The sequence below is a fragment of the Xiphophorus maculatus genome, chromosome 11, assembly GCF_002775205.1.
Source record: "Xiphophorus maculatus strain JP 163 A chromosome 11, X_maculatus-5.0-male, whole genome shotgun sequence".
NCBI lineage: Eukaryota > Metazoa > Chordata > Actinopteri > Cyprinodontiformes > Poeciliidae > Xiphophorus > Xiphophorus maculatus.
The window spans coordinates 23,358,143-23,383,342 of NC_036453.1; the positions used below are offsets into that span (position 1 = coordinate 23,358,143).

Consider the following 25,200-nt stretch of genomic DNA (forward strand, 5'->3'; position numbering starts at 1 on the left):
AGGAGCATCAGTTAAAAACCCAAAGACAAATGCCTTAACGTCTCATTTCCTTTGATTTCTTTCAACAGGGATTTTTCTTAGAGGAAAACATAAAACAACACTTCTGCAAAAGAGACATTAATACTACCCACAATCAACCACACGCATGAGGTAATATCCTAATGGATTTTGTTTCTTACACAGTGTTGAATCATTCTCTCTTTCATGTGAGAATCTGCGTGTAAAGATGGATTACCCAAATTGATCTAGCCCGCTCCCTTTCTTCTGGTGGCGTTATCTGTTTAATTAAACTTGTTTTATGAACTCAGACTATCACTCTTTGTGAGAAATGCGCGTGTGCCACCAGAATTCCTCCAAACTTCATGTTCAGCAGGGTGTATAAATTCACACTGTGGTTATCGAGTCATGCTCTTTTTGTTGTCTCGTTAATATAACAAGGAAATACAATGCCTTGAAACCTCCCTTCACCGTATTCACATTTTTATCCCCTCACAACCAGAGCTTGAATGAATATTACTTGTATTTTGTGTGACAGAAAAACACAACATGCAAGATTTTATTAAATTACGATTAAAAATCATTTGTTGTACATTTGTATTCAGTTTTCCTCTAACATTTTAAAACCGATTCACTCTGGAACTTAGCTAATTTGTAGATGGAGTTAATTTGAAGGTGATTCATTCTCTGTAAATTTTATTGTTCTATGAAGGCCTCAGAGGTTTGTTCCAGAATATTAGTGAACACACGGTATCATGAAGGCCAAAGAATACCACTGATATTCATCACAGCTTTCTTCCCGAAAGCTGTGATGAAAGCAGGGTTGGGTTGTAAAACAATATGCTCTGTTCACGTAAGAATTCACGTAGAACTTAAAACAGCGTCAGGCAACTTCTGTAATCTGCCACAGAATCTGTGGCACTCACACCGTAGCTGTGGCGTTTGATTGGAAGTACTATTGACCTTTTGGAGTGGCCAAACTCGAGGTCAGACATGAATCTATTTGAGAATTTGTCAAAAGAGCTAAAGATTAGGGTGATGGCAACGAGGTCTTCCAGTCTCAGTTACAATCATAAATGCTGACAATAGTGGAGACCTGGAAAAAGCTAAGCAGCTTTTTCCAAGCAGGAATTATAGGAAGCGGTTGTTTACTGTGATTTCAATAATTATTTTAAAATTATTACTTTTTCAGTACTTCATCATCTCTTTAATTAAATATTAAAGGGTGATATTATGTAAAATAGATTTTTTTACCTTAATACAATTTTATAATGTCATTCCCTCATAAAAAAAATGTACCTGGAGTGTTGCTTTGATTTCTTTCATGCATGTTTGAATCTCCTGTGATCATCCTGTTGTGACAGCATGCTGAAGGTGGAGTGTTGGAAAGAGCAGGAGCTTCTTAAAGAGACAGAGGCCAATTTCAAGATGTCAAATTGCAAAGTCAAATTTATTTTCTGTTATATATACATATATACTGCATTTTTATTACAGCTGAAGGTAACGTAGCTTCTTGATTGTTCTAGAAAATGGTAATGTGTGCCTGGAAAATACATAATACTGCCCCTTTCAATATTTTGTGTTTAACTGTAACTACATGGAAATCTCAAAACAATTGAAACTGGGGAAAAAAGTACATCTTCAGTGACTCCAAACATACAACCAGAACTATGTTTTCTAAATCTATGCTTTGATCTAGATTTACTTTTTCAAACCGTGTGTTGCTTTTCTTCCACGTCATAAAAACAAGCTACTTTTGGTCTGTTGCATAAGATCCCAATAAGACGTATTTTGATTTCTGGTTGTAATGTGATTGAAAGTCAACAGTGTGGGCATACTTTTGCATGGTGCTGGAGAGTCACAACCAAAGCAGTCCGTTATGTTAGAAGATAAACATGATATTCATCTATCTTTTAAAGAGAAAACATCAGTTAAAAGCTTGAAAATATGCGTAACCTATACCTATATTAATCCTGTGGATTTAAATCTAAATTGTGCTCAAAGACAAAAGGGATTGATAGTCTACTTTTGCCCTTGAGTTAGGCATTGAGATCACCAGGATGAGCGTGTAGGAGAGAGAGCTTAATAGAGAGGCAGCAACGAAGAGATAATCTCTTTTGTAGGTTTTATCCCTAAATGTGGTGGCTGTGTCCCCTTATCCCAGCTACTTAGTTTCTGCCCTGCGTAAGTGATGCCGTGCACTTAGGCTGCGAAAAGCAGGTCAATATGACCAGAGAGAGAAGAAGAGAGACAGAGAGAAAGAAAGGGGAAAAAAACCATGTGCATCACATGGATAGCCCTGGGATTATTCCTCACAAAATGTCTTAATTCCTCTGTTCACTAATGATCCAGGGAAAATGCCCTCTAATCTCCATTCCATTAATTAAAAAGAGCATGAGCCTGTGGAAAACCTCACCATCTGCTGCCGTTTCGTTTGTGCAGACAGATTGTGTTTTCGGTTTTTTAAACCAAGAGAAATGGGTTTGTTGGAGCAAATGGATGGAGCACAAAAAAACAGGAAAACAGATAGAGCTACTCTGAGTGTTGGTGCATTGAAAGATGGAGGTCAAAAGACAATGGATTATTCAAGCTTAATTTATATTAATTTATAAAAGAGTTTGGAAATGATGTTGATTCTGCTCACAGTCAGATTTACGCAGTAGGCTGTGTAGCATAACACATAAAACATTGACATACAACAACTTAAAATGACTTATTGTAACTTTACATGATCACTTAAGAAACAGACTACATTGCTATGTGGCTTTACGGATTGAGTTGCAAAAAGAAAATCCTACTTCTTTATTCCTTTACCTAATGACCACATACAAACAAACAAACAAACAAACAAACAAACACAAATTGCTTAATTCTGAATACAATGAAAAAAAAAAACATTTTTTATTTGCTAAGTAAAAAACCTCAAAACCAGGGGAGGCATGTATATTCACCCTCTTTACTCTGAAACCTCAAAATAAAATCCATCGCAACCGTCCGCAAACGCATTCAGATTTCACCTCATTTAAAGCTGTGAAGGTTTCAGCAGTTTGTTACAGAAAATCAGTCTCACAGCAGGTTAGCGAGAACGTTGTAAAGAAGTTTAAAGCCTGGCAGACTTGCAACAATACACAGTGGTTTAAGTCAAAAGCTAGAATGGCCCAAAGTTTAGATTTAGACCCAGTAGAGAATTAGTGGCAAGTTATGAAGTGTGATATTTGTCGTCACTCTCCATCCAACCTGACTGATCTTAAACTGTTTTTGTCTTGGTGTGGAAGACGTCTAGAGAGATACACTAAAAGCTGTACAAAGTGTTCATTCACTCAAAGTAACTAGTTCTTTTGGGAGGGGATATTTTGTTGGCTTTATCCCTCCAACCGGTTTCTACATTTTGACTCACTTAATCTGTACATTTTGCTTGCTTAATCTGTACATATATTTATATTGTTTAATGAATGTATTTACTAATTGAAGTCTGTCTTATAGACCCCAAAAAATGTACATCACCATTGCAATCGCTAGTTAGCTGTAATATATCTATTATTTTCTTACCCTCTGCACAATTGATGCACTAGCTGCTTTATTTAACGATCACAAAAAAAAATCATGATCAAATAAATTGAAATCTGTGGCTGTGATGCAGCAAAGTGTGTACAGTACGACGTCAAGTGATGTGGATATTTTTGCACTGTAATTTTCTGTATTGGGTTTATGAAAAACCCACACCCGGAACCTCTGAAGACTTTTGTAGTCAACTTTTAATGTGGTGCATGAATACAGCGGGGTTGGGAGGACATGGTGAAGCACTATAAGAAACAGCTGAGCGCAGTACTTTTAACCTGCGGTCACAGCCCAAGGACTCTGACAGGAATTTGATCGGGCTCTAGTAGGCAGCAGAGATTATCCGAGCAGATGTCGTTTCCCACCCCATGTATTGAAACAGTGGGGCCAATAATAATAAACGCGCGCGCACGCAGGCACACTCAGGAGAGAGGCTTTCTGCCGCTGCGCATCTCTCCTCTTTCCACTTTCTGACACCAGGGTCGCAGCTCCAGTCTCAACAACTTTTGACGTTATTCCGGGGTGCATCTCTCTCGCTTCCGACAACAAACGGGCACCATGAGTGAACGAGTCTTGAAATGGCTCCTGTGCTATTTGGCTCTGTTCACTTTTTGCCTTGACGAAGTGTGGGGACAGATCCGCTACTCTATCCCAGAGGAGCTGGAACACGGGGCTTTCGTGGGCAACATCGCGGAGGACCTGGGCTTGGATCTGGACAAGCTGTCCACGCGCAGATTCCGCATAGTGTCCGGCTCCAAGAAGCAGTACGTGGAGGTCAACTTGGAGAACGGCGTCCTGTTTGTCAACGAGAGAATCGACCGAGAAGAATTGTGCGAGCAGGGTTTGTCCTGTTCCTTCCACTTGCAAGTTGTGATAGAAAACCCTCTGGAGCTGTACAGGGTGGAGATCGAGATTCTGGACGTGAACGACAACTCCCCGAGCTTCCCCTGGACCGAGATCAACCTGGACATCTCAGAATCTGCTGCGCCCGGATCGCGTTTCCCTTTGGAGAGCGCGCAGGACCTGGACGTGGGATCCAACTCGCTGCGCACCTACTTGCTGAGCGTAAACGAGCACTTCCACCTGGACATCCAGACGCGCAGCGACGGGAGCAAGTTCGCGGAGCTGGTCCTGCAAACCCCGCTGGACCGGGAGCAGCAGAGCGCCCATCAGATGGTGCTGACCGCCGTGGACGGAGGGACACCGGAGAGGTCAGGCACCGCGCAAATCTACATCACGGTGTTGGACGCGAACGACAACGCGCCGGTGTTCGACCAGTCGTTTTACAGAGTGAGGCTGGCGGAAAATGCGCCAAAAGGCACGGTGGTGATAAAGCTCAACGCGTCGGACCAGGACGAGGGTCCGAACGCGGACATCGCATACTCCTTCAGCGGCCACGCACCCTTAAAGGTGCGCCAGCTTTTCAGCGTGGACCCACGCACGGGAGAGATCAAAGTGAAAGGCGTGATCGATTACGAGAAGGCAAGGATGCACGAAATTTACGTGCAGGCGAAAGATAAGGGTCCCTCCGCCGTGGCGGTCCACTGCAAAGTCCTCGTCAATGTCCTGGACAAGAACGACAACCTGCCGGAGGTCATACTGACCTCGGTATCCACACCTGTGCAGGAGGACGCGCCGCCCGGAACGGTGATAGCCGTCATCAGTGTGATGGATAAAGACTCGGGGGAGAATGGCAACGTGGACTGCGAGATTCCGCACCACGTCCCGTTCCAGCTCCACTCCTCCTTCAAGAACTACTACACCTTAGTGACCTCAGACTTTCTGGATAGAGAGTCTGTGGCAGATTACAACATCACCGTCACTGCCAGAGATATGGGTTCTCCTCCTTTGTTCACAAGGAAAACAATCATCGTTCAGGTGTCCGACGTGAATGACAATGCGCCTCGTTTCAAACAGCCGTCCTACACAGTTTACCTCACTGAGAACAACGCACCGGGAGCGTCCGTCTGCTCCGTGACCGCAAAGGACCCAGACTCGGGTCAGAATGCGTACTTATCGTATTCTATTCTGGAAGGAGACATACAAGGGATGCCGGTGTCCACGTATGTGTCCATAAACTCGGACAGCGGGAACATTTACGCGCTGCGCTCCTTCGATCACGAGCAGCTGAAACACTTCCAGGTTACAGTGCAGGCTCAGGACGCGGGGTTCCCCCCTCTGAGCAGCAACGTCTCGGTCAGCATCTTTATCTTGGACCAAAACGACAACGCGCCCGTGATCGTGTCCCCCGTTACGCAGAACGGCACCGCGCCGAACGAAAACGTGCCCAGATCGGTGGACGCTGGCTACCTGGTGGCTAAGATCAACGCGGCAGACGCAGACGCGGGTCAGAACTCGCGCCTTTTTTATCAAATGCTCCAGGCCACGGATCCCAGCTTGTTCAGCGTGGCTCTGTACACAGGGGAGATCAGGACGATGCGCCAGATAGAGGAGAAAGAGCCCACCAGGCACAGGCTGGTCATTCTGGTGAAGGACAATGGTCAGCCGCCCCTCTCGGCCACGGTTTCCATCATTTTGTCAGTAGTTGACAGCCTGTCAGATTTACAGCCTGATTTGGGTGACCGGTCACAGAGCCCGCATCACAGCTCCAGCTTCACTCTGTACTTAATCATGGCTCTGGGTGCAGTCTCCTTCACATTCCTGCTGGCCATCATCGTCCTCGTCGCAGCGAGGAGACTGAAGGGCAGAGTGGACAGCAAGACGTCCGGCCTCCCCTCCATCGGCGGCTGCTGCGGTTGTTGTTCCCATTCACAGCTGGCCTCCTCCAACACCAACACCACCACCACCACCACAGAGGTTTTCAAAAAGTCCAACCTGAACGTTCGCATGTCCGCTGCAAGTGCGTCAGGTTGCGCGGAGGCGAGCGGCGGCGCGCACCCGCAGGTGTACTGCTACAAAATGTGCCTGACCCCGGAGTCATCCAAAAGTGACTTTATGTTCCTCAAACCTTGCAGTCCGGTTCTGTCAGTTCAGCAGAACAACACCAAGAGCACGGACTACCTGACCTCCAGTTGGAGCACGCTGGAGCACAATGAGCTGTCCAACAACAGAGCAGCGACCCCGAATGAGGTAAAGATCGCAAAAAAACCAAACAAACATGACAGGGCAGTGTAAAAAGTATTAATATCCCACATTTATGCTACAGCCACAAACTTGTCTATATTTGAATTGGATTTTGCAGAGACAACCAGTGTGAGATTTCAAGGTTTAACTTTTGGTTAAACACAAAAATGTGTTGCAGAAAGCTATCACTGCAAAGAACCAGGAACACTACATCCCTTCGGTGAAACACGGTGGTGGCAGCACCATGCCTTGGAAATGCTTTTCTTTTCCAGAGAAAAGAAGTTGTGGTCGGAGTTGAGATTGATTGACAATTTATATCAATAAATCCTGAAGAAAAGCCATGAATGTCCATGAAAGAAAGTTGATTTTGTGTCTGATGAATCATTTCTTTGTTGTATTGTATTGTGATTTACAAAGTGTCTTTACATTGCAGCTCAAGTATTTGCATAAGAACTTGACTTGGACCAAGAATCAGCGTAACTCAGCTTACAAAAGGTGACTTTATTCAGATGTTCAGTTAAAATCTGGAATATACACGCAGATTATCAGTTAATACTTCTTTTTTTTTAGATATAGCTCAGATAATATGGAGGGAACTCTTTCAAGGCAGCCAAAGTGTGACCCTGATGGTTTCGCCTGCACTGTGGCGCCACAGTACTGGACTTGGGGAAACCAAATGAACGGTAGGTCCGGTTCTAGTCTACTGTTGTTTATATGAAAGACGTTATAAGTAGATTAAGCGTGAGGCTTTCCCTGTGTCTGTTCCAGAGGGATTTTGTCAAAGACGTGAAATGATAAACCATAAAGCAGATAATGCCAAATCCCAAAAGTAGGGGGGGATTTTACCGCTTCAGTATGAGAATTATTTAAGTCCCCTCAAGGAGTATTATTCGCTAAAAAGCTGAATTAGGAAGATGCTTTTAAAAACCACAGTGTCCAGATCAAGTGAAGTGTATTTACATATGAGCTCATCTCCTGAATTTTGCCCCGATGTAGGCTAATTCATGCACCTATATGTGTATATATATATATATATATATATATATATATATATATATATATATATATATATATATATTTTTTTTTTTTTTTTTATTTTTTTTTTTTTTATTTTTTTTTTTTAACAGACTGCAAGAGATCTCTTCAAGAGGAAGCGCCTCCTAACTGCTCGTGGACTCCGAAGCACGCTCAGCTTCATTCGGAGGGAGCGGATTATCAGCACAACGTTTACATTCCCGGAACGCCGTCCGGCTACAGCACGCTGAAGCTGACGCCCAGAGGAGACCTGGATGTCTACAACACCTTCTCCACCTTTGGCAAGAAAAAGAAATTCATCTCCAACTACGAGCAAACTTTTGACGCGGACGACGGTGTCATGAGCAATTCTATTTTCAAATGAGATGCTGCACACTTCCAAACTTTTACGTTGGCAACGTTTTTTGTAAACAAGATAAAACTTTTCTTAGAGACTTTGCTGTTGCCCTAAACTGCACACAAGAATTTCAGTTTTCAGTGGATCGATGACAGATTTGTACTGAAGCTTATAACTAACGTCTCACGTGGCAACCAGTCATTCTTAATGCATATTTACAGGAAACAAGTTGAAACAAAGTGAAATATTTTACTTTTAGCACAGCAGCCTTCCCCTTCATTTCCACCCTTGATACAAATGTTTGAAAAGCTCTGAAATAAATGTATTTTTCATTTGAGCAGCATAATCTTCTACTGAAAAATATAAGAAATGTCCACAAGAAGAAATGCATTCTTACTTGAATGCATTTCTTGAATGGGGAAAAGATAATTCTACATTAAGAGGTCATTGTTTATTACAAAACCAAAGAGAGCACCGATCCTGGTGAGATAAATATAACTGAAGAAGGCTGTATATTCAGACTTTTTTTTCTTTTTTTTAGGTTAATCAGTGTCTAGGAGGTATGTACTTTCTGACTCATGACTTCCTGTTTAACAAGTATATGACTTATGTGGACGTCTTTGAGGGGTTGGAGTAGGGTGGGAGTTTGGGGTGCAGTATGTTTTTGTTAAACATCTTGAGAAACTTAATAAACCTTGTACTTCCTGTATTAAAGTAAATAAATTCAGTATAGTCCTTTGTACATAAACATTCTACTTTAATCTATTGAAACACATATAAATATATCTATATTTTTCAATTCAATTTATTGCAGCCCTTCTGAAAATGATCATTACTTTAAAAATGAATCCTAACATTCATGTGTTTTCGGTGCTTACAACTTTTTTACCTGCTGATTCATTTTACTTGTTTTTTTTCTGATGCAAACAACGCATCTCTGCGAGTGCTGATATTCACAGGTATATTTTGGATAAAAAATTTGCAGTCATTTTCCTGTCAGTTTGATTAAAGGCGGTCATTACCCAAGCTGCGCTGTCACCGCTTGAAATGACTTCCGGGCTTTCTACAGCTCACTAGATATGAGCTGTAAAAACCCTTTAGGTCCAGTGAATAATGTATTGGGTATCAGTATGAATTATTAATAAATCCTTCTTTGAAAATCGCTCTTGGTTTTTGTTTCTTACTGCAATTATGATAATATAATTATTGACAACTTATTTAAAAAAAAAAAATGCCCAAGGATGCCTCACTGAAAAATAAAATCCATGTGGGGGTTGGGTCAGTCTCAGACCGAGTGTTGGTGGAGCCGGGGGCAGTTTGTCCGATGCAAGCAGAAGGTAAATTCACAGTTTGCTTGCAGGGCATGTATTGAGCAGAGGCTGCTAATTCACTCAGTGTGGTCTGGCCCCCGCTGGTTTTGTTGATGGGTAGCAGTTGGCGGTCTTTGGTTTGGGTTCGTCCACCATGACTCTGCAGGGATTTCCAGGGTGATTTCAGCTGCTGAGTCTGTGCGGAGTCCTTTACTTGGCCTTGGTCGGCGGGGGGGTTGCATTGTGGATGAACTTGGATGTTGTGGTGACTGCCTTGTTTGGATCCTGGAGCCAGTCTGCTATTGGTGAGAAATTTGCCCTGACACCATCTGCCTGTGGTTTTCTCTTCACATCCTCAGACTTTCGAAGGCCGCTCCCAGACCTTTTGGAGATAACCTTCCACCTGTCTCTTTGCGAGCACCTCTACACTTGAATGTCAGACGTCCTTCATCATTTAATTTGTGTGTGCTAGCCATATATGTTTCTAGAGACAGGCATTAACACACAGTCATATGTATGTAGACCCAGGAAAAAAGCTTAGGATACAGCAGGGGTGGCCATGTGTTTGGGTTAATACATATGTTAGTATTTGTTTGGTTGTGTGTCTGAGACGGTGGCAAACCGGCCTTCTGTCTCTGATCAATACCTGAAACTAAATTACTACCACCACCACTAAGATCTCTAACAAAAGCAACATTATTGAGTTTATTTTGTAAAACAGATTAAGCAAAAATGTAGTAACCTAACAACTCAACCACCTGACCCAGGCTTCCTCTAATTTTAGCCAATTTCACACAAACACACTATTTAGTTGCAGAGCAGACTGAGTAAAAAGGGATGAACTGAATAGGCAAGATAAAAGCCATATTAAGTCAATGGGAACTTATAGTTACTACACACCCTTGTACAATAAGTGATATAAAAACTGCACTTAAATTACTTTTATCAGATGCAAATTGAAACTGAATCCTGTTTGTCAATAAGGATAAATGTCTGTAATCCTTCCAAAAGTTCAATCAATTACAATCAAGTATCAATAAAAAATTACTGGATGTCAAACCAGCAACAGCTGATATCTCTCGATGCACCAGCCAGAACACCCTGGGCTAGTGGGACTGAGGTGAGACTAGTGTGCCACTAGTAAGACAACATTACTTTCTATGAGTTAAAACATGATTGACTGATCAAAGCGTCAGTGAGAAGTTATGCTGTTCCCTTATATTGTCATATAAAGAAACAGAATACTACCAGAGTAGAATAGTTCTATCTTGGGACACAAGAATTTCTCATAGCTTTTTAAAAAAAATTACATATAATTGAACATACTGGTTAATAAGAAGGGTTTTATGGAAAAGTGGACTAGGAGAGCGTTCCAAAAGCTTCCGCACACCAGTTCGAGAAAGGCAAAGCATTCAAGTTCAAGAGGACATGTGGATCTGAGATAGGGCATAAAGGTGAAGCAGTTCAGAGATGCACAGAGGACGCACACAGAGGATCAGGAGGAATTTATTGGTGAGAACTGGAATTTCCTAGTTGATCCAAGACCTCACTGAAAGCTGATTTCTTACAAAATGCTCTTTGTCCACTGCGACGGACTAGCAACCTGTCCAGGATGTACCCCACCACTCGCCCAAAACGTTCACTCGAGATAGGCACCAGCACCCCTCCCAACCCCGCTAGGGACAGGGGTGTACAGAAAATAGATGGATGGATGCTCTTTGTCCAGACTGACTGAGTTTGAGCTGTTTTGCAAAGAAGAATAGTTACACAAGTCAGTCTCTGAATGGATAGATTTGGTTTAAATTTTAAAAAATAACTTGTAGCTGTATTTTTGGAAAAATTAATCTCTAGAGAGCATCAACAAAGGGACTCTGTGTCAATAAAACATTAAGGCATACATTTAACATACCATTCAGCTTGCAAGGACATCTTTTCATGTTCAAAAGGTTGAGAAAATCTGATAAAAAGTTAAATTAGTCATCTATGCAACCTTTGGAAACGCAATAGGATTAGTATTTCCCTAGAAGCTGCCTTTGATTCTGAGCAAAGCTGAGCTCCAGAGTCTTATTTATTACGAACAATCCATTCAGTTTCTGCCAATTCCCAGTTTGATAAAGTATGTAATAACATACTCAGATGTAATGAAGCGCCGTGAACCCTACTAATCTTATCTGCTAATAAAAGACAAGAGCGCCAGCCCAGGGACAAGACAAGACTATGATGGTGGTAGGGCGAAGGGAAAATGTGAGCTTTTTGAGACTCAAGGCAGAAAATGTCTTTTAACCTTTCTTCCTGACATTCTGGTCAGTAAACCTCAGATTTTAAACTGCAGCGACAGAGATTATCCTTAAGATCCGCTGCCTCTAACTGAGCCGCTACAGACCACTGGGTTAATCTTGAGCTTGCTTGAGCCTGACCGCCTCAGTGAGCAGCTTCACGCTCAAAACGCTGCACTGCCAGGGGCCAGTTTCTGAATTTATATCAAACCCTTGGAAAATAATGTCAGATGGATAAAAAAATCTTCCATCTGTCCAAAATGACATTTGGGGAGTTGAAGGAATTTGAAGGAGTAATCCCGACAGTCACACAGCTACATCCTGCCAATTATTCCAATTGGGATGATACATTTTGAAATTTATTTTAAAATGTATCACACTCAAGAGAAAGGAGTCAGAATTTGTGATTAACAAGTTGCATGTCTGTACAATGAAAAGACTCATAAGCTAGTTTTGATTTGTAAGAATCATTTTGGAAACTATTATTTGCCTGACATACTGTATTTTCTATTAATTTGTAAGACTCTATTCTCCTCCAGGACATGCGAGCTTCTTTTTAATATCCACTAGAGGGCATAATTTCCCCACATATTCTCACTATCAAGTCTTCCAGCGCCTGAGATGGTGATTTTATTTGTTGTTTATTTGTTTTGTTTTTTCATTTTTATTGCATCTTGTCTATAATTTGGGTATATCAGTCTTCGGAAAAAGAGGGCGTGAAAATATATTTAAAAAAGAAATTTGATCTGTATTTAGGAAATCAGGGTGTTGAAACAAATTAAAGTGATTAGTTGACAGAATTTTTCTTCCATGTTTTACCACTTTGATAACATAGCTCTTAAACAGCCAAAAGTGTGTTTGTATTTATGCCGGGTACTTGGAAAATATACTTTTATTCTAAAAGAGGTAATATTAATACTTTGTTAGTTCTGCTCTTAGTTTACTGGAAGTTCACATGTATTTTTGCAGCATTTATGCATTATGTGTAAATAACTGCCATTAACTGTGACTTCTTTTGGTGTTTTTCTTCATTTCTGTGTTGACCATCTTACAGTTTTTCATCCTATAGACAGTACTACAGCCTCAGTTTTTTTTTGTCTAAGCTGCTTTTCTCTCACTGGCAAAACCATTAATGGACCAATTGCTGCCACTAACTCTACTCTTCTGTCCTGGTTTGCTCCTTGGTTTCATTTGTTTGTGCTTCCTCTTCTCCCGGCCCCTAGTTGGTCACAACAGATGGCAGCTCATTCTGCTAGAGTTACTTTGCTGTTGAAAGAGCTTTGTTGCTCCTCACTGACACCACATGCTTTCTGAAAAGTTTAAATATCAAGGACATTAACTGGACTCTAAGACGGATAATTTGTATATATAATAATTTATATATATATATATATAAATTATTATTATTATTATTATTAATATTATTATTAATAATAATAGCAGTAGTTGTAGTAAAACGTATGAAGAGATAGATGTATTTCTTTGCAATGTCACTAGATGGCAGAAAGGCTTCCTAATGGTTGCAACAGCCTTGCTTGCAATTCGCAACCAGATCTTTTTCAATATAAATTTTACATTTTCAAGATGCTGTTGCCATTTATTCTCTGAAATGTTCAAGTCATCCGATTGTATTATAATAGGACATAATCATTTAATAGAAGAACAAAAAATTGATTGAAACATGAGCAGTATGTTTTAATTTAAATTCACTATTCATTTTTATGAGGTGGATTTGTAAGAGAAAAAAAGTAGTTAGAAGAAAAGTAGGCTAAGAGATCTCCAAAATCAAAATACCATAATCTAAGGAAATGTAAGAGAACATGAGAAATAAAGTTATTGACATTTGTCAATCTTGAAATGATTGCAAAACCATTTCTAAGACATTGGGATTCCATGCAGCGGATGACAGTGAAAGCAACAATCCACATAAATAGAAGTGTGAAACTTCTAAGTGGCTGACCCCCAAAAATCACTCCAAGAGAGAATAAAGGACTCATCCAGAAGGTCACAAAGAGCATCTAAAACTGGTCAGATAGCTTCCCTAATCTCTCCAATTGTACTTTGTAAACTGCTACAGCGCTGACAGTGCGGAGATAATGTGAACAATAGAGTACAGGCTGCTTTCAGAGACAAACTGTTTGATGACAAGTCAGTCATATTGCTTTCTTTGTTATTTTGTGTTATTCTGTCAAAGCAGGGAGGCTGTTCATACTGAGGAAGATTTGTGGGTATTTACAACAAACTGATGCAGATACAGGCAGCATCTTGTTCAAATTGCATTGAGATATCCTCAATAACATTATACATGGAAATGTAATCACTCTCAACCTCCATAAATGGAAAACAAGCAAGAAATGATCAGAGGAACTTTGTTATGATGAATTTGACACTAAAAGCTTTAATAAAGAGCTGTCCTGATGTTTGTAATTATAAAATCTGAGGAACTTGTCGCGACACTGAGAAAAGCGAAAGCAACTAAACTGGATTAGCAATAGACAGATTAAATTTAATAAGAGAAAAGACGACAGGAACGAGGGGGAAGATAGAGCTGGGCGTGGGAAAGTTGATGAATATTAAAAAAATACATGAACAATATTTGTTTCAATGTGATGTTTGCAGTAAGCAGCCAAATGAGAAGAGCTAATAAGATTAATCTGGGTTCAAGAGGAGGAACCAACAGTACCATGTAAACGTTTTGTTTCCCCATTTAGCTTTATTATTGTTAAGTCACCAACATCAAGATATTTAATTAGGATTTTATCTGACAAAAAAACACATTAGTTTATGTTAGTAAAATAGAAAAAAAAAACCACACATGGTTTTGCAAATACAAATCAAAAAATTGTGGTAGCATTAAGATAACTCCAACCATTTTTGCCTTTCTTCTTTGGAAATTATCCTCCATTTGATGGAAATGGTCTGTGAAAATCAATTTTAAAGTCTTCACACAGATTGGATTAGGTCTGATCTTTAATTTAACCGTTCTGTTACAAAATTCCAGCTTGATCTAAACAATTCCTTTGTAGCTCCGGCTGCATTTTTCTGTCGTTGTCCTGCATAAAACTTCACTTCAGTCTATTGTAGGCATTTCTGTCCAGTGTTTTACTACAGTTGAACTCAATTTACTCATTTCTTTACAAAAAAGTAACTAATAGTGATGAATTCTGATTCAGAGTGAAGTCAGTTGGGTATATATTCAGATGCCACTCCAATCAGATTATATTGTAAAAGAAAAAGAAACGATGTGGGGGGCAAATATAAAGTATATATGTTTACTAAACAATGAATGAAAGAACAATAATAAAGTTCAAGTTTCAGTCTAGCTTTTTCAAGGTACTGAAACATAAAAATGTGTATTTTGTGTGTTCCTGTAACATCTTTAAATATTTGCAGTTTTTTTTTTTTATGGTTAAGTAGTTTAAATAAATTCAAACAAAACAGTTTGAAAACATACTATTAAAACATAAATTAGTTTTTTTTTTTTATGTAAAGGTATTTTTGCTTCAGTGCAGCTATTTTGATAGGCACCATTTCAAAGCCGGTGATAAAAATTTAAAAAAAAGCCCCGCTACCTCCTGGGTCTGTGTTACGCCCCTGCGTTTGCTGTCAGCGCGCACACCGCTCCTCCAGCGGCTCCACACCTCAGATGGCCTGCTGCAGCGGCTGCTACAACTCGCGGAGGCTAGAATGTCACCGGTGATCCTTTGCACGAAGACAACACGGTCGTAAGAACAGATTTGTGACATTTATCCTTTGTGTTAACGCTCACAATGGCGCTTAATTGTGCATCTATACGGACTCGTTCGTTCGTGTCTGCTCTCACGTTTTTTGTCGCGCTGTGGGGATTTGCGCTCTCCATCACCCGCTACTCCATACCGGAGGAGATGGAAGAGGGTTCCTTTGTTGCCAATCTGGCCTCAGATCTGGGTCTGGACGTTCGCAGTTTGCTGGAGCGCAATGCGAAGCTCGATGTCATTCACAGCAAAAATTACCTCGACATTAACAAAGACACGGGGGAGCTGGTCATCCGCGAGAAGATGGACCGGGAGAGCATATGCATGACTAAAACCACCTCATGCTTCCTGAAAATGGATGTCATACTCTCCAATCCCGTTCGCATTTTCAACATCGAGCTGGAGATCTTGGACATCAACGACAACGCGCCCGTTTTTCGTCGGAAGACAATGCACTTGGACGTTTCTGAGGCAACCCCTCCCGGTGAGAGATTCTCCCTGACCAACGCGGTGGATGCGGATGTGGGGGCGAATTCAGTCAAGACCTACTATCTCAGCGAAAGCAAATACTTCAGCATTGACATCCAGACGGGCAGCGACGGCTCCAAATACGTTGATCTAGTGCTCAACGGTAAACTGGACAGAGAGGAGCATGCGATTCATAATTTGATTTTAACTGCGGTGGATGGAGGTGTGCCTCCCCGCTCTGGTACAGCCAGCATAATTATTAACGTGCTGGACATCAATGATAAAGCCCCCACGTTCAGTCAGCCCGTTTTTGCTGTCAATGTTTCGGAGAACTCTCCAGTGGGGACGGTGGTGATGACATTAAACGCGACTGATTTAGATGAAGGCACAAACGCACAATTAATATACTCGTATACCTTGTACACCTCGGAGAAGACACAGGAGCTCTTCTCCCTAGATCCACAATCAGGCGAGATCAAAGTGAAGGGGGTGATCGATTATGAAGAGAGTCAGAGTTTTGAGATGTACATTCAGGCTCAGGACAGAGGGGCAAACCCGCTGTCAGGACACTGCAAAGTGATGGTTTACGTCACAGATCTAAATGATAACTACCCAGAGGTGACCATCAAGTCCCTGAAGAGATCAGTGACCGAAGATGTGTCGGTAGGGACACTGATTGCTGTGGTGAGCGTCAGTGATAGAGATTCTGGAGACAATGGTGCCGTAGACCTCCACCTGAACCAGCAGGAAGCCTTACCCTTTCGTCTGGACAAGTCCTCAGAAGGTTACTTCGAATTGCTGGTGTCGAAACCGCTGGACCGAGAAGTCAAAGGGAAATACGACATCAAACTAATAGTGACAGACAGAGGTTTCCCAGCTTTATCTGAGAATGAAACCATCACCTTGGAGATCCTGGATGTCAACGACAATGCCCCCATGTTCTCTCAGTCCTTCTACACAATCCATGTTATGGAGAACAATCCACCTGGAGCTTTATTGACATCCCTCAGTGCACATGACCCAGATTTGAATGAGAACCAGTACTTGGTTTATTTCATAATGGAGAAAGAGATAGTTAACATGTCTATGTCCATGCTTTTCTCCATCAATCCTGAGAACGGGGATCTTTATGGCCTTAAGACCTTTGACTATGAAAGAGAGAAGGAGTTCCTGTTCCACATTGAGGCCAGGGACTCTGGGGTCCCTCCTCTGAGCAGCAATGTGACAGTTCACATTGTTATCCTGGACCAAAATGACAACACTCCCCTCATTGTATCACCATGGCGAGCACATGGCTCAGTTGTTGAGGAGGTCATACCGAGGTCCACAGAGAAAGGGCACTTGGTGGCCAAAGTGGTTGCCGTTGATGCAGACTCTGAGCAGAATGCCAGAGTCACCTACCAGCTACTGCAGATCAGTGACTCAACTCTCTTCAGCCTGGATCAGTACAATGGTGAGATCAGAACGACAAGGATGTTCAGCTATAGAGACCCAAGGCAGCAGAGGCTGGTAGTTGTTGCTAAAGACAATGGACAACCTGCTTTGTCTGCCACTGTTACCATCAAGATATCAACGGTGGAGCATGCCATGACCTTCTTAGAGACAACAGAGTTACCATTAGAATACGAAGTCTTCACCAACCTAAACCTGTACCTCGTAATTGGTTTAGGAGCTGTGTCCTTTCTGCTGTTGATAACCATCTTGGTTATTATCGTCCTCAAATGTCAAAAGCCAAAGCCAAAGGCCATCAAGATGCCCCCAGCCAACAGAAATAGCCTGATCAGCCAGAGAAGCTCCACCATCGCAGATTCCACCCTGATCTCCAGTGATGCCTACTGGTATAGCTTGTTCCTTGCAGAAACCAGGAAGGGCAAGGTGGTGGTGAGACAACCAATCATTCCCAAAGGAGCAGGATATTTTGTATCCAGCATACCCAGGAGCATAGGCCCAAGTGAAACCACAGACTCCAGAGCATCCACACTGGAGGTATGTTGAATTGGTAGATAGCCTTTGATATCACAGGATATACTGTTATACAAAAAATTTTATTGCATGTATTTCGTCTCCTGTAATGAGAAGATGTTTTTTCTTCCTTAGTAATTGGAGGGTTGTTAGTAGCCTACTTCTCAAACACAGGGTCACGCTGATATATATTTTCCCTGTACAAACAGCTCACTGAGTTATGATCATTTTGTTTCACTATTCAATTGTGCCACACACAATTTTTATTTTAAGTAGTAGTATTGAATATTTCAGCTTTTGAAATACTGTTTTAACTGTTTTATGCTAAGGTTTAAAATGACTTGAGAATGTTAATAGCTATGGTATCAAATGATACTTTGAAATGTCTGAGCTGGTGATTGTAGTGGGAAATGTTTATATTGCTGCAACCTTACCCACATTTGCAAATTAGAAATATTTTTTTGAGTGCTTAATATCCATATCGAGGGTTCCCATGAAGCTTTAAAAATAAGTATTTTTCAGGGTAACATACTGTATGTATGGTATGGGATCCCATCCATCCATCCATCCATCCATCCATCCATCCATCCATCCATCCATCCATCCATCCATCCATCCATCCATCCATCCATCCGACAAAAATATGCAGTAATGCTGAAATTTTACCTTATGTGCTTTTATTGTATTTCCTTTAGAGGTATTGCGTTTAATCAACTACTTACATCTGACAACTCACTTATTGAAGAAGATTTGCATAATTCCTCTGAGATTCCATTATTTTTTAAATTACACTACAAAGGTTTTGATGTACAGTACAGCAAATGATGCACATAGTCAAAGCCGGCTCCACCCTTACACTTTAATGCATGTACCATATTGAGAAATGTTGAACAGTTTTCTGTTCGAAACACAGTTTCTAACAGAGTCCTGCTGATTTTGATTAGCTGTGCGTCAGTAGATCAAACTATCTGCATTTTTAGCCATAATTAGGCCAAGATTCCCCCCCCCCACCCCGCCCCCACCTCCCAAATCTGCAAGTGTTTGATGTCTTATGTGGTATGTAGGTCATGTATTGCAGATACATAACACACAATCGCAGCAAGAGTAGTAGGCGTATGAGGGGGAGCACTACAAAGAAGCCCGGAGTTGGAGGGGGTTCTCTGAGGACAAGAGATAGAGCTGCACTAAATGAGATCTGTTATAAATTTCAAGCAGCACTCTGGTGCACAGCAGACTGTCATCAGTGTATATGTGCCGAGAATGATCCAGATGTTGTTTATTTTTCCTACAGCTGGTGCTACAAAGCAAGCTAAACCAAGCGGTGCTCTGAAAGAATCAACAATATAAATATGCATGCACAGGTGCAGATGGAGGGTGAAATGCAGTTGTGCATGATGTATCTGTATTGTGCATTTGCATGTCACACATACCACTGAACTTGTTTCTTCTTTCTGTTCTTAAGTACTCAAAATGAAAGGAAGTCCATTCTACAACTGGAGGTATGCTGGTTGCTAACTACAATCCGTAGAGCCACTATTATTTTATAGACATTCACTGTCCGTTTCTATTTCATATTCATTCTTGGTTAGACTAAAAAAGCAAGAAAGAGAATTGAACTGCCACAGTGTCCAGTGCAAATCTTCTGTGTTATCCTTTTCCGTCAACATATTTTCCTGATTAAGTAGAACAGAATCCAATATTTCTGCTTACGCTTGGTCAAAATGTCCCCTTACAAATACAACAATCTGTTCCAATCTAATTCTAACGGGAGCACTGAGATGGGAATTGGCTTGTCTATCAAGTGAGAAAACCAGCTTATATTGAGAACTGAGATTAGACTAAAATTGGCTGCTGGTCAGATTCATGTTGTGCACATCTCTCTGTGATGGCGCTGACTGAAAAAGAGATTAAGGACTGAATTGTCTCCGCCAATTGTCAGGAAATAAGGTCATCTATTCATTTAAACGCCTGTTAAAACATGTTTATAATGTGTCAGAATTGTACATTTGAGACAATTTCAATCTGAAGTTGTTTGTAATAAGGTTGGGTGTTATCCACACCTTAATGACTTTGCATTTCTCAAAACATTTAGCATGAAAGATGTTATCTGATGTTATCATATAACACCATGAAATTTAGTGCATTTTAAACAATTCTGATATTGTTATTTAATACAATTGAAGGTGCTACCAAAATTATATTGCAGTACCTTTTTTCATTTGGGATGTAATTCAGCTAAAAAAAAAAAAACTATAATGACTCAAAGGTTTATGATAATGTGCTTTTATAAAAATAAATTTTTTTCTTAAGAAAAATTCCCATAAAAAAAATGTGCCTTCTTCATGACACCAGTTACATCAAGAAGTTAGATTTTTAGAATCTGCACACAGCAAGTTCATTTAATTACATTTTTGAATTAGTAATATTTATGATCTCATTATTTTCACGGCTCATTAATTGGATTGTATCGTCAAAAATAATTCAGTTGCCGTTCAAACCTATCCATCCTGCTCTGCTTGAAAAAACTGGGTCTTTGTTGTTCGTTTTGCAAAAGAAATACTCCCATGAAATTCTGAAAAAATTACACAATAACTTTGCGTACAATATTTGTCAAGGGGGTTGTGAAAAGAAGGGGTCGACAAGACTGAGAACAAAATGACACGCAACTGTGAAAATGTGAATTAATTTTCGTACTTTGGGTCAACAATGCAGAGCCTTAAGACGGTTTAAACTGTGTCTATTAAGGTGTATTTGGTATTTGAAGTAATAAAATAGGCTATTATAAGTGGGGAATCTCAACAGGTTCTTGCTGCTCGTGGGCGTCTGTGTACTGCTTTTAATAATTAAAATTCAAGAGAAAAACAGATTGGAACTAATAGCCTTTCATGCCTTAATGTAACCATACATTTGCAGACTTAAACATAGTATTTCAAACAATGCTGTTGCTATTTTTAGAGTTGAGGTATATGGTGTATAACCCAATCCTGGCTTGCAGTCTTGACTCCAGAATTAGACACAGTGATGACTGCTTGTGCATGCTTAAATAGCATCATCTGTGTACTAATTGAACAAAAGCTGTATATTTTCTTCTTTATTTCTATTAGTGACCTTGAGAAATTTTTGATAAACTAAACTGTAAAGTAAAATAACCAATAAATCATTAAAATAAAGACGCAGAAATCATTGATCTCCCCCTGTAATTCTGAATGAACCCGTAAGTCCAGCAGAACGATATTGATGGTGGCAGTAACCAGTCACAATCCACTGTTGCATGAGTGAGGACTTTCTAAAACTTTATATCAAGACTGTTTGGTTTCTAATACCATGTTTTTTTTTTTTTTTTTCTTTTTTCAGCAGCAGCCAAGAAGAGAGCTACGGTGATGTAATCATCTCTTCCTGGGAGTCTCTGGCTGAAACCTTCCAGGGGCTTGCAAAGAAGATAAACAGTTTTCTATTGTCAGTCCCTCTGCTCCAGCTTCTGATTTCCCCTGTTTCCTTTAATCCCACACACCAACAATCAATCAGTACTCACCTTATCCTTCTACCAGTGTGTTTTTTGTTTTGTTTTGTTTTTTGTTAATATTTTGTTTTTGCTCTTATGTGTGAATACTTTCTCTTAACTAGCATTTGGACAAACCATTTTACAGCAGGTTTCTTGAACATTACTAAAGACTCCCAGTGGATACATTTGCCTTTTTTGTCCAGGTTTTACCATGGGTTGTAGTTTTAGAAGCCATCAGTTGTCTAAAATATACCTAAGTTGCCATAAAGTTGTTGTTTTTTTAATGCTGGAGTTTGAAACACGCCTAATCATAAATATACACACGAATCAGGGTGAATAAGCTTCTTCCATCTGATGAATCCATTATTGTAGCTGGTTATAACATTCAGGCCTGAAACTAGGTGTCTTTTTTGTCCTATTTTGTATGGAGAATCTTTCTGTTTGATAAGACTCAAACTTTTACCTAGTAATAATCAGTGACTCAGTTTTAGGTCTTTTTTTCTATACAATGTTGTGGTTAACAAGTTTTGAATGTCTAAAGAAAAATTGGCAAAAAAGAATGAAAGAAAACAGGTAAACATAAAAAAAACCCCAAACCAATAGCTTTCCCTTCTTATTATTTGATTGTAGTTCAAATATGAGTCATTTATTGGGGAGATAAAAAGCTCACCAGCAATAGGTGTGCAATTGGTGCAAGATGTGCATTTCTGGAGAGTAGTTTACATCCACTCATCACCATACCTGATGTTATTTATGAAGTTTTATTGATTTATTTGAACAGTTTGTTTTTGTTTGTTAGTTTTTTGGGGGGGCAGGGGCGGGGGGGGTGGGGGGTCATCAACGAGAGATGATTTGACAAAAGGTTTGACTTTGTTGTGGATGTTTTCTTATAATTTGACTCAAATATACTCATACACACCCACTAATGTTTTGGGTAAATGTCCACCAGTAAGATGCAGAGAAAACAGTATTTCTGTAGTGATGAACAGGGTCCTGGAAGTGCCATAAACAGTTCTGGCCACTCTTCTTGGCATAAATTGTATATCTTGCTTAAAAAGGCTGACTACATACATAACATATTGATGTTAGTCTGTCAATCTTAGTTTTGATATGTGCTATGGATTGTTGTTGGAAGGACAAAATTGTGTGCAATGATCACCAAACCATCAAAATCACTGGCAGTGAAACAGACCCTAATCATGGTGGTTCCACCACTGTGCTTGACAGTTGTCCCTGTGTTGTTGGGTTTCAAAAGCTTACATTTACTCCCAACATTCTCATTTTTTCAATATTATAATAAATTAGTCTCCTTCTAAAGATTGTAAAATTTCAGTCGAGCTTGAAGGTGTTAATTTCGGAGTATAATGGAGCTCTCAGAAGGGTTTTGAACCTTTGGTTCTTGACGATTGTAACTAATGTCTTTTTACCTGAAAGTTTCAGTTTGTATAATATGGTTAACATTTGGAAGCAGATTAGAGTTCAGGTGGGTAAATTATCCCAAAAACACAATATAACTACATTGGTAAGACTTTTTTTAAGCTTCTTGATTGACCTTTTGAAACCCTGAAATGAAACCGATTGAAAATTTGTAGGCAATACTAAAAAAAAACTTGGTTTGTACCAGAATATTAGTGTTGGTGTATGTATATAATTGAGCTATTTATAATTTTTGTTATAATTATAATTATTTAATCTTTTTTTTTGCCCTCTAGGGCAATGGCAGAGCCTTTCATAGGCATGGCCAGACTGAGACCGTATCACTGAGAGGTGGCCAACAACAGATCTGTGCGGGAGCCATTTTGGAGCACATCGTGCGCATTTTCCAAATAGTTCACAAAAAACAGAAAATATTTTATTGAAACAAAAAAATATACACCTATTTTTATAAAGATATTCTGTCCAACCATCTACTGCTGCCACCGACTGTTTTAGAGGGGAACTGCTTATTTCAGAGGTGTGCTCTGCCGGTGAGTTACCTCCGCATGGGAACAACCACCAACGGCTCCGTCCCTGCTGCGTGCATTAGCAGAAGTCCCAAATAAATTTCGGCTCCTAATTAATGCGCTAAATATTTTTTGATTTTTTAAAAATTATTTATACCATTCCAACTTAAAAAAATACCTGTTCAAATGCATCACTATAAACCAAAAATGTATGTCAGTCAAGTTTGTGATGATTGCATGTAAACTTTTAACAGTAACTGTACATTGCAATGCAAACTCTCAAGTTTCTAAGCAAAATCCAAAACTATTATACATTTATGAACAATCAGTTCATCTCTTCCTGTTCAAGTGAGAGAAGCTTGTCGGTGACAATTACAAAGTTTTGCCAGAGGGAAGAGCTTCATAAATGCGTCATTCGCAAACAGTAAAGCGACTCGACTGAAAATCAAATGTTTTAGAACCTATTTCCCCAAATTTTTCCCCAAAAAAACGTAAAAGAAATGATTTTAGGAATTACACAACTGGTAGAAAAAAGAAAGATGATATATGAGGTCATGATCTAAAGTAAAATATAAATAATCATAAATATGTTTAATAGCCAGAGTAAAACTATTAAAAAAAAAAGTAATAATCTTGGCCAGTGTATGATTGGAGGTAGCGGCAAGATGTTCTTTGATAAATATTAATGTTTTTTATATATATTTTTTGTAGTATCTTTTATTGCTGCTTTTGTGAGCTTCTTAAAGGACATTTTGTTGCATATTTATAGTGTAGTGCCGTCGTTTTAGTTGTGTACATGAATAAAAAATGGAATAAGAAAACATTTTATGACCTCAAAGGTAGTGCTGCTGCGCCGCCTTCAAGTCCAGGACTTCAATTTCTCTGTAACAGGAAGCTTATTAAGAGAGCTAATTAGGCTGCTAAATGATCAAATGTACTGGCATGAGTTTAGGGAGGCTGGATTAGGAGAGGAAAGAGAACATTGTGTTCATTATAGTGACAGTATTCCTGTAGCGACTCTGCTGACAGTGCATAAAATGTATTAAGCGGATGACAGCGGTTTGAATTTGGGATATGCACGGAATCTAAATGTGATCCCATGCAGCACTCCTGCGGAAATGCAGCGAAGGGGGAATATTTCTGGATGTATCCGGCTTCACGCTCTGAGTCAGTGAAATGTTATACCCCTCAACCCCCTTTTTTCTCCTTTTTCGTGCTGCTCACCTTTGAAAGCATCTAGCTGGCTGCTTGTCAGCCTGAACATGTCGCATAATGAGGGTCAAGTGCATGTTAGATGTGCAATCAGTGGCAGAACTGATTGATTCCAACAGTGTTAATGCAGTTATCGGGTTGCACATACGATGAGCTCCTTGCGTGCCTTCTGCCTTGTACAAGATGACTGTTGACAAATGAAACAATAGCATTTCGTGCACACTAAAAACTGCTGGGTTTTTTAAAAAAAACTAGTCCTCTGTAGATTATGGGCTTGATTTAACACATTAACTCCATAACTCAATAGGTTTGAGTTATGGGTTTGACTTCATATACTGGGTTTCTACCCAGATTTTTGTTAATACTACCAATGTTTTTCCTGATGGCATAAACACAAAAAATAGAAAAAGTAAAATCTATAAACGTATTTCAAACAGAATCTCATAACAATTTAAAGCAGATTCAATGAATATGGCAAATTATTTTGGTCAAAGTATCAAATTTCAACACAGCTAGAAGTAGCATTCAAAAAGAAAAAGCTATAACAATAATTCTAGATTCAGTGGTGAGGTAACAGGGTCAATCCAGTATTTTGGTCACAACTCCAAAACATAGCTAATTATAAAAAATAATTTAAGTAAAACAATTATTATTTGAACACATTGCAAAAAAAAAACAAAACAAAAAAGCATTCTCTTTTTATGGTCTTAAATTGTCTGATTTATTTCTGTGGAGGAGATTCAGTGAATTCTGATTTGTTATTCAAAATGTTGGGCCGTAAA

At 39.8% G+C, this 25,200-nt stretch overlaps 2 protein-coding genes across 5 annotated transcripts; both read left to right on the forward strand.

The window, feature by feature from the left end:
- The first annotated feature begins 3,877 nt into the window (after positions 1-3,877).
- LOC102221574 (protocadherin-10-like) lies at positions 3,878-9,172 on the forward strand. Its single transcript, XM_023341845.1, has 4 exons — positions 3,878-6,645; positions 7,073-7,134; positions 7,210-7,322; positions 7,767-9,172. The coding sequence occupies exons 1-4, from the start codon at positions 4,114-4,116 to the stop codon at positions 8,036-8,038; spliced, it is 2,979 nt and encodes a 992-aa protein (XP_023197613.1). The 5' UTR covers positions 3,878-4,113; the 3' UTR covers positions 8,039-9,172.
- A 6,020-nt stretch (positions 9,173-15,192) lies between these two features.
- On the forward strand, positions 15,193-22,068 carry LOC102217857 (protocadherin alpha-C2-like). Of its 4 annotated transcripts, none has more exons than XM_005803610.2 (3): positions 15,193-17,785; positions 19,224-19,260; positions 21,116-22,068. In XM_005803610.2, exons 1-2 carry the CDS (start codon positions 15,368-15,370, stop codon positions 19,233-19,235), a joined length of 2,430 nt encoding a protein of 809 aa, XP_005803667.1. In that variant the 5' UTR covers positions 15,193-15,367; the 3' UTR covers positions 19,236-19,260; positions 21,116-22,068. The 4 variants fall into 4 exon arrangements, with proteins under 4 accessions (XP_005803667.1, XP_023198359.1, XP_005803665.1 ...); XM_023342591.1 differs by having other exon boundaries at positions 21,119-22,068; XM_005803608.2 differs by lacking the exon at positions 19,224-19,260.
- The last annotated feature ends 3,132 nt before the right edge of the window (positions 22,069-25,200 follow it).

Coding starts and splice junctions, on each gene's coding strand:
- LOC102221574 (XM_023341845.1), top strand. CDS start 4,114: ATGAGTGAACGAGTCTTGAAATGGCTCCTGTGCTATTTGGCTCTGTTC. Junction 6,646..7,072: donor GAGCAGCGACCCCGAATGAG/GTAAAGATCGCA, acceptor TTTACATTGCAG/CTCAAGTATTTGCATAAGAA. Junction 7,323..7,766: donor TTGGGGAAACCAAATGAACG/GTAGGTCCGGTT, acceptor TTTTTTTAACAG/ACTGCAAGAGATCTCTTCAA.
- LOC102217857 (XM_005803608.2), top strand. CDS start 15,368: ATGGCGCTTAATTGTGCATCTATACGGACTCGTTCGTTCGTGTCTGCT. Junction 17,786..21,115: donor CCAGAGCATCCACACTGGAG/GTATGTTGAATT, acceptor TTCTTTTTTCAG/CAGCAGCCAAGAAGAGAGCT.